The sequence below is a fragment of the Solea senegalensis genome, linkage group LG10 (assembly GCF_019176455.1).
Source record: "Solea senegalensis isolate Sse05_10M linkage group LG10, IFAPA_SoseM_1, whole genome shotgun sequence".
NCBI lineage: Eukaryota > Metazoa > Chordata > Actinopteri > Pleuronectiformes > Soleidae > Solea > Solea senegalensis.
Window position 1 is genome coordinate 18,908,788 of NC_058030.1, and position 13,990 is coordinate 18,922,777.

The following is a 13,990-nucleotide window of genomic DNA, read 5'->3' on the forward strand; positions in this document are numbered from 1 at the left end:
TTTTGCACAACTTGTTGCTGTACCTTGATATTTAATCATAAGACGTTAAATAAAGACAATGACTGATTCCTTTATCCAATTCAATTCAATTCCTTTACTGAAACACGACATAATCTGTTGAAATAAAGTGCATACGATGAATATTTAAAAATAAATGTACAATTTAGATGAAGAGATGCAAGCGGTATGCAAATCAAACAGGACTGCTTTTGGTTGAGTTACATTTGGCATTTACTTTAACTTGAACACAAACCTTTTGACTGGATTATCAAAAGACAAAATTAATTCAAGGCCACCTCCACGGGCAGCTTGAAAATAAGGCCTCAAGATCCAGATGGGAAAGTACTTTGTCCTCGTCTTCTCGTTGCTCTCCACTCCTCAGAAACAGGAATTTGAGTTCTCACTTTGTGTCAGAAGCTTGTGTCGAGCGTTTTGCCATAAACACAGAGAGGGAGGGAGATGATCGAGTGCTGCCTCTTTAACACCGGCAGTGACATTTGTGTCTGTTTATCCTGAACTCACTTTCTGGCCCTTTGCAGCAGCGCCTGGAATACGTCAAGAATCTCCGGGTCCTCTCCGGGGGACAGCTCTGGAGTTTTTTTCTCCAGCCAATCAGAGGAGCGGATTTGATGCTTGAGAGTACCAATCAGGGACTCCAGACTCTCCGTGTGCTTCGACGTTTGGCAGTCCAGCAACACAAACTCCTCAGATGCCAGCGAACCCGTGTCAGGAACAGGGCCATCCTTCTCCTTCAGCTGGTCGGATGACTTGCTCCGGGGCGATGATGTCGAATTAACAATCGCGGCATTGTCCGAATCTCCACTGTCCTCTTTCACTGACTTTTTGCTCTCCTCACTGGCTTCTTTGACAGAGTGTGAATCCGGGCTCACGCTCCTTTCTTCAATCTCTTTCAAAGCCTCCTTGAATCGCTTCAGGCCTGACATAACACAAAACATTACCAGAACAAGTCAGGAACTATTAACCGATCAATACAAAGCCAGAAATGAGATGGGACAACATAAAACACAGTATGAGTAAATTAAATTATACATAACATGTAACTAATGTCTAGATTAAGATAAAAAATAGAAGGAATACCATAAAATCTACTTGAAAATATGAAAAAGTAGCTGAAAAAAAAAGATAAAAACATGAAGTTTAAGGTATATCATGTGTACACTGGAAACTGACCAAGCTGAATGTGGTCCTGTTGGTCTGCAAAGACGATGCGGAACCAGCCGGGTGTGGAGCAGTGGAAGGCCTGACCGCAGCTCATGACCACCTTGTGTCTGAGGAAACACCTCCACAGAGACAACTCTTCCTCAAACGACGACTCTCTGAGGTACTGACAAAACAAGAGAGACAGACGTGACACATCTGGCCTGCGGTAAAACACAAACAACGCTGTGAAGAAATTACCAAGTGAGCCATTACGTTAAAGAGAATTAAATGACTGTGTTATCAGCATTTCAATTCCCTATGCACAATTTAAAAGTTAATCTTCACATCTCAGCCTAACTTTCTTGTCGTCACCTTCCTGAGGTCAGCCCAGACATACAGGGCCGCAGGCCTGTCCAGATAAGGGATGTCCAGACTCCGCAGCTCTTCTGTCAGGTAGCTGTGAGCAGCTTTCAGTCTGTTTCGGTTTTCAGGCAGAAATTCCACACTGATCCACTCTGCAGTGTGAAAATATAAAGTGACAACGTGTGAGTGTAAATTAAACGCTACAAAGCTTTTAGCAGCTTGGCGTGCAGCAAAGCTCCAAGCAATATCCCTGTCACAACAGAAGAAGCTGGGGGTGGGGGGCAACCATTTTCAAGACCCTGTTTTTCCGAACCTGGTTTTTACATCCATCCAGAGTGATTTTAATGAACGCAATGCACCCTTCACATCCGGTCTCTACACACATTCAAGATATAAAACTGTATTTACTGCACTGCGAACTGTTATTTCAAAAAGAAAAACAACAACAACAGATGATGGAAATATGACAACACTAATGAAAGGATAACAGAATAAGCCACCCCCCCTTCCTACCTATACATTTTTCAAGTTATTTTATTTCACGTCAAGAGGTTATAATGTCCAGTTTTTATGTATTGTATATATGTACTGTTCTGTGTAGCAGTGTAACTCACAAAATAGTATCTGTGCTCCAGTTTCTGTGATGAGATGTAGCACATACAGAGAGGTGTGGTTTCTCCTTTTGTGGTTTCTCACAAGGTGACGTATCTGCTAATGTGAGCAAGGCAAGCACATGTACTGTAGTACTAAGCACAGTGTTGGGCAGACTATTGTGTAGCCCGCCCCTTTCCTTATTTTTTTTGATTGACAGGTAAGTGGCAGGCTCAGAACTCCATGGGAGACGTGCTTGATTCCTCCCAGTTCCATAGCACAAGCGGCGCGCCAGATCACATTCATAGTATATGAATGTGTAGTCTTTTCATTGTTTCTCTGAACAGATGTTAATACCAGGTCTGAACGAGGCCTAAGAAGTGGAGAATTACTCGAATTCACCCTTGAATTAGTTGAAAACCTAGCATCCAAAGTACTTTGGATTTATGAATTTAAACTTAAGCAGCGTGTAAGAATTAGTGACATCTAATGGTGAGACTGCAGATTGCAACAAACGGACGACTCCTCAACCAAAAAAGTAAGCAAAAAACTACAAGGCTTATTCTTAGGCAACAAAAGTTTTCTTTTAGCAATTTTACATCAATGCAAACACTTGTGGATACTACGTTCAACAAACCCTCCGAAATGTTACACACTGGACCTTTAAGGGAACACAAACAGCTTGCTAGGAGTGTGAACTTTGACCTAGTGTTGATGGTAGACCTGACATAATGACTACAGTGTTCTTGTTAGAGCACATGCTAAGCCTGGATTCATACCTCTGTCTTCAAGCAATTGCGCTGCCTGGTGCTGCGTGGAACCAGAGATACCGTGGAATGAGCCCAACTGGGCCAAAGCTTCCACCAGGTCTCTGCTCTCAGTATACAGTGTGCCTATCCTCATTCCTGCCATTGCAAAGTCCTAGGAGGGAGAGGAAGTAAATGAAAATGAGCAGTGAATGCAAAAACCCAGAGAAGGGAAAAAAACCTCTGGGATTTTACGGCATTGTCAGTAAGTATACAAACATCTCACAGACTCAGGCTCTCGTAGAGCACAGTATGTACCTTGCTCATTCCCCACATTACGTGTGTCCTCTGCGGATCGGGCAACCTGAAATAAAGGCACATTGTTCGCAGCTAAGAGTCTGTCTTCAGGCACAGCTGTAATGATTAAAGTTCTAATAAAGTAATCATGCATAAATGGGGGCTCACACAGTACCTGTCGACGCTGAGAACACTGCGAAAGGTGACAGACTCGTCAAAAATCGTCAGCATGTACACTTCGTCTACAATGGTGTGCAGCTCATTTCTGAAAGCAGGTACAGGTGGAGAGAAAGATAACAGAAATGTATACAGTGACGTGTCAATAAACCATGGTTTTATATTGGTAATTACTGGTGACAACAAAGAACTGCAACATAAATGTAAAATGCGTCCGTCAACATCCGGGGTCAGCGTAAAAAGCACAGAGGTTTAACGATTACAACAGCTCTGCGCCTACAGAGAGAGTTAGGCGGGCAAGTTCATTTGGAAAACAGTAGACGATGCAGGGGACTCAGTGGCACATGGCTGTACTTGACAATACGCTGTTGGTTAAGGAGTGGTGATAAAAGAACATCAAGAGAGAATGATATTCCACACACAAGACAGTGCCCTCAGCCACACAATAAAAGAGTTCAGACCAGGAGCCGCTTACAGTAGCTTTGCAGTGTGTTTACAGGAGCCAGAGGAAATGTAGACTGTGGGGGATTACAGCGTTACAGGCAACAACATGAGACGATAGTGGAGCAAAAATACCTTTTGGCAAACTCCAAAAAAGCGGTCATCTCCTCCGAGGTGTAGACATCAGCCAGAGGGTTATGGGGGTTCATGAGTATAACAGCTCGGACCATTAAACCCTGAAACAGAGGAAGAAGGTAGAAACTGTATCACAGTCTTTACAGATTATTACCAGAGTTTTTGTGGTACGTTTTTGTTAATATTTATTAAGGTGTTAAGGAAACATGCTTTTATGAATTACCTCTCGCTTGGCTTTTTTCAGACCTGCATCTAGCTTCTCTACAGTGAGGTGAAACGGTCGACTGTCTTTGCAACCGTCAACCTGCAAATATAAAAAGGAAAAAATTAAATTACACCAACGTCCAAATTGGACAGCTGACAGCACACGATGCACTTAAAGCTGAATTCACACTGAAACTGCATGTACTGTAATGTGTACATACAGTCAGGGAGGAACATACCAAACAAACATAAATACCTAACGACTGAAAGTACATCAGGTTTCTGTCTTCCTACCTCACAGTCCAGTGGAACATGGAAGAGTTTAACGTCGCTATACAAATGTAAATCCTCGGTGATAACGCCGTAGAAAGGAGTCGGAATAAGAATGACGTCTGCAACGCAATGAATAACACAATGAGCATGTGGCACCAGAGTATCACCACTTATCATCTCTTTCCAGTTTCTACACAATTTTGCTGATTTATTTTGTGTGTTTCTAGACATATTTCTAGTATGTGTATGTAGTATGAATGCTGTGTACATATATATGTGTGTTTAAAGATTTAAAGATTGTGTATGAGCATCTCTATCTATCTATCTATCGTATATGTAAACATGCAAGTTCAAGTATTTAAATCCACCAATTAGTCCACTTTGTTTGTTTGTTAGAAAGATGAACTGTATGAATGAATGCTTTGGCATCGTTTTAAAGTTTCAGACTTAGTATTAGCTATTGAGCCAAAGAAAACATGCTTCAGTGCTTAAATGAAGGCATTGTTTGCAATACAGTGGCTTTAAAAGACACACCAATTCTTTTTTAAATTAAGTTTTGTTGGAATAATTATGTTATAATAATCTTGGGCTTCATACAAAAATGTCAAGATAGAAAGAATATAGATGTATAGCGTTCTTCAATGACTGTATTTGTGAACTTACCGTCAGGGTCACAAATGACTGCAGCGAGGCATGAGAAGAGCGAACCACAACCGTTCATCACCACAACCTGAACACAAACACACAAATGATCTCATTACAGAGCAGCTTGGAGAAGGAGGTCTGATATATTCATATACATGCAATTAAACAGTCGCTTATTATGTCTGCTTATTACGTTTATAATCATTAGTAAGTCATTGCCTTCACCAAAGTAGGTTATATTTTGGATGGGTTTTCTGTTTGTATTTGTATTAAATTTTCCGGGGATAGAGATTATGGTCCAAGATGGACGATAGGGGTGTGTATTGATTGCAGCCTTGGTGGAGGTTTTTGCTCTCTCATTGCTTTGGCAAGATCAAATAAATGAACTGATTCCAGATATTGGCTTTTCACCTGCTGGTGGAACTAATTCATGATCTCAAATGTAAATCAGAAAAAAATCTAGAAACTCTGAAACAGAGACACTCGGGGCAACCACTGAAGACAACTACCATTCATTCACTTCTTCTCATCCACCGTCATTGTCAGTTTTCTCCCACACATTATTTGTGTTGCTTGTGTTATTTTCTGACATTTTAAGTGACAATTTGAACTTACGTTGTCAGCTTTGAGTGGGTTTGGAGAAGAGCAGTAATGAGTCAGGAACTTTGCGACCGCCTCTCTGAGGCTGAAAGAGAGGAGAAAAGAACAGTTTTGAAATTGTTCATCTTGTAAAAAAAAAAACCTACTTCACCAGGAGCCACAGGACAAACACTCTTCTAATGAAAACAGAGATCCACATAAATCTCTTACAATGTGTGTCCCCTCCAGTCTGAATACTGCAACAAGGACGGGTCAATATGCAGCATGTCAGGCTTGGTCAGCTGCAACACAGAAAATATGTCAATGAAATTCATTCTAGGAACATTTTTTGCAATAATACTTTTTACTAATCCAACACAATCTGATCAGACTGTTAATTAGAGATGGACAATAGGGTGAAATTGAATTTTTGAAACCCTATTTTTAAACCCACAGTATGTCATTTCTCTATCTCTCACTGAAAACAATAACAAAATCCAAAACAAAAGTGTGATGATGTTGGGGAGCAGTGGTGGGATCATGAGCTTCAGCTCATTTCCTGATTAAGTGACCGACCCACTCTGTCTTTTTGCCAAGGTCACTTACAGCAGTTTTTTGGTTAGATACGCCACACAACGATCAGCTTTTTTAAGTGTGACACCAACTCACTCTCTCTAAGCCTCACTTCAGCTGTGACCGCTGCTGCATCAACACTGAACATACGGTCAGTGCTTTTATCTGTCCAATGTGTCACAAAGACAATGCATCCTGTAGCTATTTCAGAGTAGAAAGGACTCTACAGCATTTATGTTCCCATTCTGTCCCCATTCATTTTAAGGAATTAAATTAAATTAATACATTTTTTAACATGGCTTCTATTGTGAAACTGGTGCAATTCACAGTGAAGAGCCCTGGCATTTATTTGACAACTGAGAAGTATTTGGAGCACTAAAAGTTTATTATTTATGGCAATTTAAGCCAAACTGTATGCAAAATACTGCATCAGCTCCACAGAGAAAATGATGTGTTTAAAAGGTGACAAATCAAACAGTCTGTTAAATTCAATAAATACACACACATTGCTATGGATTTAAAGGGTGTTAATGTTTGTACACTACCCACAAATATTTAACATGAGTTCTGGTATTTTTGGATATTTTAATGTACAAACATTACATAAAATTTTGCATATTTAACTGTCATTTTCACACAAAATAAATTCAAATGTGATGATTTGACCTATTTGTTGTTACACATGTTATCTTAATCAAATAATTGTCACGTCTTTCGATTTGGATGTTGCACTTGGTCATGTTGCTCTTCTGCGATTGATAGTGCAGCTCCATTGTTTCTCTCACCCGTTTGTGAAGAAGATCATAGCACAGTTTGTTTTCACTCGTTCCCATGTTGATTACACCCTAGACATTAGGAAAAAAAGGACTTTTGTAAATCTTCATAATAATGTGAAACAACAAGTCAGAGATAATCAACATCAAGGTGCCCTACTTACATCAGGATTGTCCCTGTTATGGTGTGTGTCCATTGCATACTGAGCAAAGCCTTCCTGGAGAATCCCTTGATGCTGTCGGATGCGATTACCACGTTTGGACAGGTACACACTACGGTGGGGAATCTCTGCTGAAACATCTTGGGACATTTTGCAGGCCTTGACAGATGTGAGTGGTGCTAATGTTTTTGTCTCCTGAGGGGAAACAGCCTGTGATGCGGGAGCATCAATAGGCAGCTGAGGAGAAGATGTCGAGGCGGAGGAGGCAGCCGTGGCCAACTGCGAAGAGGTCAGGGGAGTTTGGGTTGGGACAGAGGGGTCAGTCTGTGTCATGGCCGTGGTCGGAGCAGCCTTTCCAACAGCAAGCAGCGCTCCTGTCAGCATGCTGAACAGGCGGAGCTCATGCTGGCGCTCCTGCTCTGCCCTCCTCTCCTCCCTCTGCTGCCTGCGCTCCTCAGCCTGCAGCTCTCTCTCTAACCTCACCTCCTCCAGAGAGAGGAGGCGCTCCTCTGCTGACTTCTGCCAGTTCAGGAAGCTGACCAGGGTTTTATCCAGGCTGCCATGATGACCACCACCCCTAGAACCTCCATGGTTCCATGAGGTTTTCCCACCGTGGCGACGCTTTCGCTGCCTCACAGAAGCTGGGGAATGAGGTGCCTCCTTGGTGGGCAGTTCAAATGTGTTCAGTATTACAGGAACACCAACAGTCTGGGAGGCCGTTGTGGCAGGAGCAGCAAGGTTCACATCACTAAAACCTGGAAATAGGAAAAAAGACTTTTCAACGAGTGTATCTCCCTCAAAAATGACTCTGTTTTAGGAAGAATTCCAGAACTGCTAGTTAAAATAACAATGGAATATGAATAAAAAAGTGTATTCATTGTCTATTGAGAGGAGTGGAAGGAGGTGGATAGAGTCAAATGGCCTAAAGCTTGCTGCCATGTAGAATCAGAGCTTTTAATATAACACAAATCCACTGTCAGGAATAATTACATATTGAAACATCACTTCTAATAAATGATACAGTATTACACCTAGGAATGTCACAATAATTTATAGTATTGCTATTTTCTTACACCCCTATCTTCAACTACGTAATGCCTTTTAAATTAAATGATGATGTTCTCTATGTAAATGCATCTAAATATTGTCCTGGTCCTGTGACCATATCAAACAATAGGTCTTCCATGCAAAAGCTGCAGTTTTGCAAATAAGAGGGAACTGAGAACTACAGAGACCATCGTCCCATGTGTGAGCATCATCCTATGTGCTTTGCTCACTGCTTCAACAGATGTAATGCAGCCAAACTAGTGGACACCAGTGTTAAGTGTCAGCTGAGGACAGAGTATAATGGGAGAGAGATTTTAAAAATCTGACGTGGGAGTATTTCAGTTTTGACAAACAAACAAAACACCTTATGTAGACAGATTGTGGTGACCTACTGTAGGTCAAAAAAATCAGGTCAGGTCAAAAGATGTATTGAACCCTTCTTCACCATGACAGCATGAGAGCTCAAGAGATCGCAAGATATGTCAGTGAATACAGTACACCGCCAAAGGCCATTTTCTCCAGTGGACAGTAAAGAAGAAGGTTTAAGAAGGTAGTAAACACACTGAAGCTTAAGTATAAGATCCCATCAGAGACAAACCTTGGTCAAACAATAAAACCAGCTCTCTGCAAAGAGGCAAAAGCTGAAGTCACTAGAGACTAAAGCAATCACACAGGACTACATCAGCTACTCACAGCAATATCATAATCAATATTAATGATTATGTATTAGTAATTGTCATAGTTGGATTACAAACCTGAAGGTGAGATTCTTGCATGTGTGGAGCTCTCTCCTTGACCCAGTGTGTCCTCTGGCCCCAGTAGAGATTGCCCATCAGTTTCCTGGTCATCTCCAGACCCATAATACATCTCCGGCGGCGCAGCATTTGCATTCAACATGCTCTGCTCATCGTCTTCACATTTTATATCCAGTGGATCGCCGGTTTTGGGAGGCTGACCAAACAGAAACCCACCTGAGGACACAGGACCAAAGGAGCTAGCTGGGACTCCTTGCAAGTACGTGTCAGGCCCCACGGGATTCTGAAACACCTGTTGAGCTATGACAGCTCCACCCAAGGAGGAATAGGTAATGGATGGTCGGTTGGCCAGCACTCTGTCCATCACATCATAAAACTTCCAGGACCTCATCTTGTGGTTGTCTTTGATTCGGCGGTACTCCAGCTTCATCTTTTTGATCTTCTCCCTGCACTGGTCACCTGTGCGGAAAATGCCTTTTTCTCGCAGGATGTGGGCAATGCGGTCAAACACACGCTGGTTGCGCAGCGAGCTCTCCAGCTCGATCTGGACAGAGTCATCAGACCACAGCTGGAGCAGCTCCACTATCTCCTGGTCAGTCCAGTTGCTGCCTCGCTCGTGCCTCCTACCACGAAAGTCCATCCTTCAAGTTACTGAAGGATCTGGAAAAAAAGGAAAGAGTGGAAGCAAAGAAGTTAGCTCCACCACGGGATTATTACTTAAATATAACACAATTTTGTCCTCAGTCATTTGATAAATGAGCACTAAAACTGTGTTTCTTGGTCTAAGCATTACCTGTTATCATGTTAAATGTTTAGTTCATACATTTATTTATTTTAATATAAAATTGCACTGCAGAGGCAGCATTACTAAAAATTGCAGATTGAAATAGGAGAGACTACAGGAACTGTTTAATAAAAGTTATATAATTTAGTCAGTTCATGAGTGACCTCTACTTGGCACTAATCAATGCGAGAAGTGGCATACTGTGTGTGATCTATCTTCACACTCCTACAAACACAAACACCTTGACTCCTGTAAAAAACAAGAGAGGGTGCATGTTTGGTCAAGCAGTGGTGTGTTTTGCAACACCTAAAAAATACCTGTTGTCATTTATACTGTAAAATATGTGTTAGTTTCATGCTACTTTGTGGCTAAAGGCTACTACAAGTGTTTATATTCAATACTGTCATTAATTGTTTTACTGACATCATCTGAATTTTACTTACATGACATTTGAATAGCTAGTGCACATATCGTTTTTATTATGTAAAATGAAAGCACTCTACATATCCGAGTCCTCCCCCTGAAACAAGCACCCCCTTAAAGATACAACAACCGCCCCTGGAAACAGGCACGAGAAACGAGCAACCGGAACACCGTCCCACGTTAAGGAGCACAAAGACAAATACTGGCTTTTAATGTTTTAACCGTGATCTTAGTTCATTAAATAACTGGAATATGTACGCGCTCGTTTACGCACCTGTGTTCTTTCACCGTAAATCAAAAGTGCATCTCCTCGGACACTGCTTGTGGTTGTGGAGCTGTCTCTCACTTGTACCGTCCACGGAGGTCGACTCATGTCACGGCTGACGTTAAACCGGTTTGGAACGATTTGGACCAGCAAGGCTTTGTTCCAAACCGGTGCTAAAATGTATCACTAACAATAACAAGACACACATATGTCACAAGTTGGTGAAATAGGAGTGAGACGCGTACAAGCATTTCTACATCCGGGTTGACGGCACATGCGTGCTTCCCTTATTCCGGGCTAACTTTGGTCCGTGTTAACGGGGGGGGGGAGCTGTTGAAAGCGGGCTGTGTTTCACTTTCCAAGCTGCAGCAGGATAGACCAAGTGTGCGGGTCAGACTGGGAGCTTTGTGTTATGGCTCCCTCTACCGTTCAGTGTGCCGTCTCCTCATCCGCATCAATGACTGTAACGTCAGTAGATATCCACTAGATGGCGGTCACACACAGCGGCACGATCAAGTACAGAGCGAATGAAGGGTGTGTTTGGTTTACACACTGGTGTGGCCCGTAATTCCTTTGTATGGATTAGACAACCATCCCAGCCACGATGATAATGGTGCTGTGGATTTATTTTTGGGTATAAATTATAAATTGTATTGTATTTTACAAGTCATAAAATATCTAATATAGACCATCATCTCTATGAAAAATAAGGCAAATATTACTCTAATATACTAATTACTGTCCTTGATTGTTTTTCACAGAAATATGAACATAATTGCAATCAATTAGTTATTCGATTGCATAGTTTTACTCCCAAAACTGACACATATCTGAATTTTGATATGTGCCAGTGGCTGATTGTACTCAATTCCATTGTAAGTCGCTTTGGATAAAAGCGTCTGCTAAATGACATGTAATGTAATGTAATATAATATAGAATAGCAGTAAATTTCATCTCCATCGCCATCTTATACTTTAATGTAGCTCTACAGTTTCTGTCAGTGTCTATCAGTAAATGTATAGAAATGTATCTCATTAGATACTGTAAAAATATTATGAACATAAAGTAAAAATAGCTTAGGTCCCGATACTGAACTTTGTGGAATACCCTCTTAAGATGTGATTCTGTATCATTAATATTTCACACCTGTTATAAAATGTGAAATGACCAAATGTGTCAAATGATGTAAATCATAAACCAATTGTGTGTCTATATATATATATATTTATCTCTATCTGGTGCTGTTGCTATGTTTGTCCACAAATTCAATCTCAGCTGCAGACGCTGCTCCCATTGATCCTTAACCCTTGTTGACAATCACTCAATAACTCATGTTCCTCGGAAAATGATGTCAGCAGATCCCGAAGACATGAACTATGAGGAGAGTTTATTGGACCCAGAATATGTTTTTGGTTTGACTGATTTGAAATAAGAAATAACTTTGGCCGTCTGATTAACTGGGACTACAAAGCTAACCCTAACCCTGAGTTTTATTATCCATGTATGAGCGGATTCACCTGGACGCAGCGTCCACAGAACCATGAACAAAAGGACAGCAGATGAGTCTACATAATCGTTGTAATCATGAAATTGCAGATATACAGCTATCAGTACTGTTGATAAATTGTGTGTTGATCGGTTTATTTGCACAGCTGTGCTTTACAGAAATTCAGTCTGTGTTATGGGCAACAAACAACGATATGTAGAATATACAATGCAGTACATAAAACATTCCAAAGGCACTGAGAAAGTTGTGATGACATGGAACCTATAAAGGTATATAAACATAAATATCTCTTAACAGGTGGAATCTGTAGTAATGTCTCCACAGCAGTGAACAGTGGACCAGAGAGATGTCAATGCTCGATGCATCAAGTCAGCCAGTAAATTTAACAACAAGTTTCCTCATAACATCGGGATGAGTATTGACTCACACTGACACAAACAAGTCACTGGTACTGCACCATCTCGATCAGTGTTTCCCAAACTGTCTCTATTGATATCTGTATCAACAATCACTGCTGCTGCTTGTATAAATGAAATTCTACTTCTATAAACATGTCATCACTGACTCCTGCTCCTGGTCTCTCTCTTCTGTCTCTACCTCTCCTCACTCTTGTCCTTTCTCGCCCCCCTTTCTCTCCCCCATTTTTCCTTTCACCCTAACTGGTCGAGGCAGATGGCCGCACATCTTTGAGTCTGGTTCTGTCAGAGATTTCTTCCTTTTAAAAGGGAGTTTTTTTCTCTCCACTGTTGTAATAATAATGTATGTTGTGATTTAATTAAATTGAATTATATTGAATTGAGACCCACTTTTTAAAGATGGCAAACAACCGTGACCCAAATCACAATATAAATCGAGGCAAGAGCAAATTTGTGCATAATGTAGCGACTACATTTACGGCTGTATCTGTATCACCTAATATTATTTTTGATTTGGTGAACAAATCATTTCTGAGAGGTGTTTGGTAAAAGCATTAAAACCTCATTTGATGCTTGTTATGCACATAAATCAGGACTAAAAGTTGGGGAGAATACAGCAAATGAAAATACAGTTTCTGTTATTTGTCCACAAGTGAGCTGGAAGCAGCCTAAATATACAGGATAAGGAATTTTAGAACATATTCCTCAGCTCCCCGGTCAGAAGGGTCTTTCTGCACGGAGTTTGCATGTTCTCCCTGTGTGTGTGTGTGTGGGTTTTCTCCGGGTTCTCCGTTTTCCTCCCAGAGTCCAAAAACATGCAGATGTGAGGATTAGGTAAGTGTGTGAGAGTGGATGCTTGTTTGTCTCTATGTGGCCCTGTGATGGACTGGCGATCTGTCCAGTGTCAGCTGAGATTGGCACAGCACCCCCTGCATCCCTGATGTGGAGGATAACGTGGTAGAAAATGGATGGTTGGATGGATGGATTCCTCAGCTCTGACGTAAAGGCGTTGTATATTACTGCACTATTTTTATCAAATAAATGAATGACTCTGGACAAAGGTGGGTTCCAGCTTGACGGGGTCATTTGAGAACCACTTAGTGTGATATTTAAAGAGAGTCTGAAGATAAACAGTGTGTTTGAATAATGTCGGGCAGTCTGTGTTGGCGATGCACAAAGAGGTAGTTAAAGTGTCATGAGCTGATCATTTCTAATTATGTGGCATATTCTCAGTCTCAGCATCAATGCTGTCAGGAATAAAATGAAACTCTCATATCATTTATAATATATTAGTGTGGTTGACTCTCCATCTGTTTGTTTTATAAGCAGCGTGAACACATGGAAAGTCTCAGTAAATCCTTGTTTCTTCTTTTGCCGTGAACTCTTTTGTCCTTGTCAGTGTCCTGACAGAAGGCTGATCCGGTCCAGTGATCCGATTGTCAGTACATTACCTGCTCCACAGCAGGTTAGAGGATCCACATACGTTACCATGGAGATTTACCTCATTGAGAAGTGTACTGGCTTCACAGGGATAAACCCAAAGGTTATCTGGATTACTGCAAATTCCCCCTTATGGTATATACAGGCATTCTGACAAATAAATGAATACATAACTTGAACTTGAAAATGTTTGGTGACAATAGGTAAAGCATAACTGAAGTTTGTCCATATAT

General features: G+C 41.2%; 1 protein-coding gene across 1 annotated transcript; it reads right to left on the reverse strand.

The window, feature by feature from the left end:
- Positions 1-74: 74 nt before the first annotated feature.
- accs (1-aminocyclopropane-1-carboxylate synthase homolog (Arabidopsis)(non-functional)) lies at positions 75-10,680 on the reverse strand. Its single transcript, XM_044036585.1, has 16 exons — positions 10,403-10,680; positions 8,922-9,581; positions 7,123-7,874; positions 6,971-7,030; positions 5,844-5,914; positions 5,649-5,718; positions 5,052-5,118; positions 4,410-4,507; positions 4,135-4,215; positions 3,912-4,012; positions 3,334-3,423; positions 3,180-3,225; positions 2,895-3,036; positions 1,534-1,676; positions 1,192-1,345; positions 75-937 (listed from the first exon to the last, which is right to left on the reverse strand). The coding sequence occupies exons 2-16, from the start codon at positions 9,559-9,561 to the stop codon at positions 519-521; spliced, it is 2,934 nt and encodes a 977-aa protein (XP_043892520.1). The 5' UTR covers positions 9,562-9,581; positions 10,403-10,680; the 3' UTR covers positions 75-518.
- Between the last annotated feature and the right edge of the window lie 3,310 nt (positions 10,681-13,990).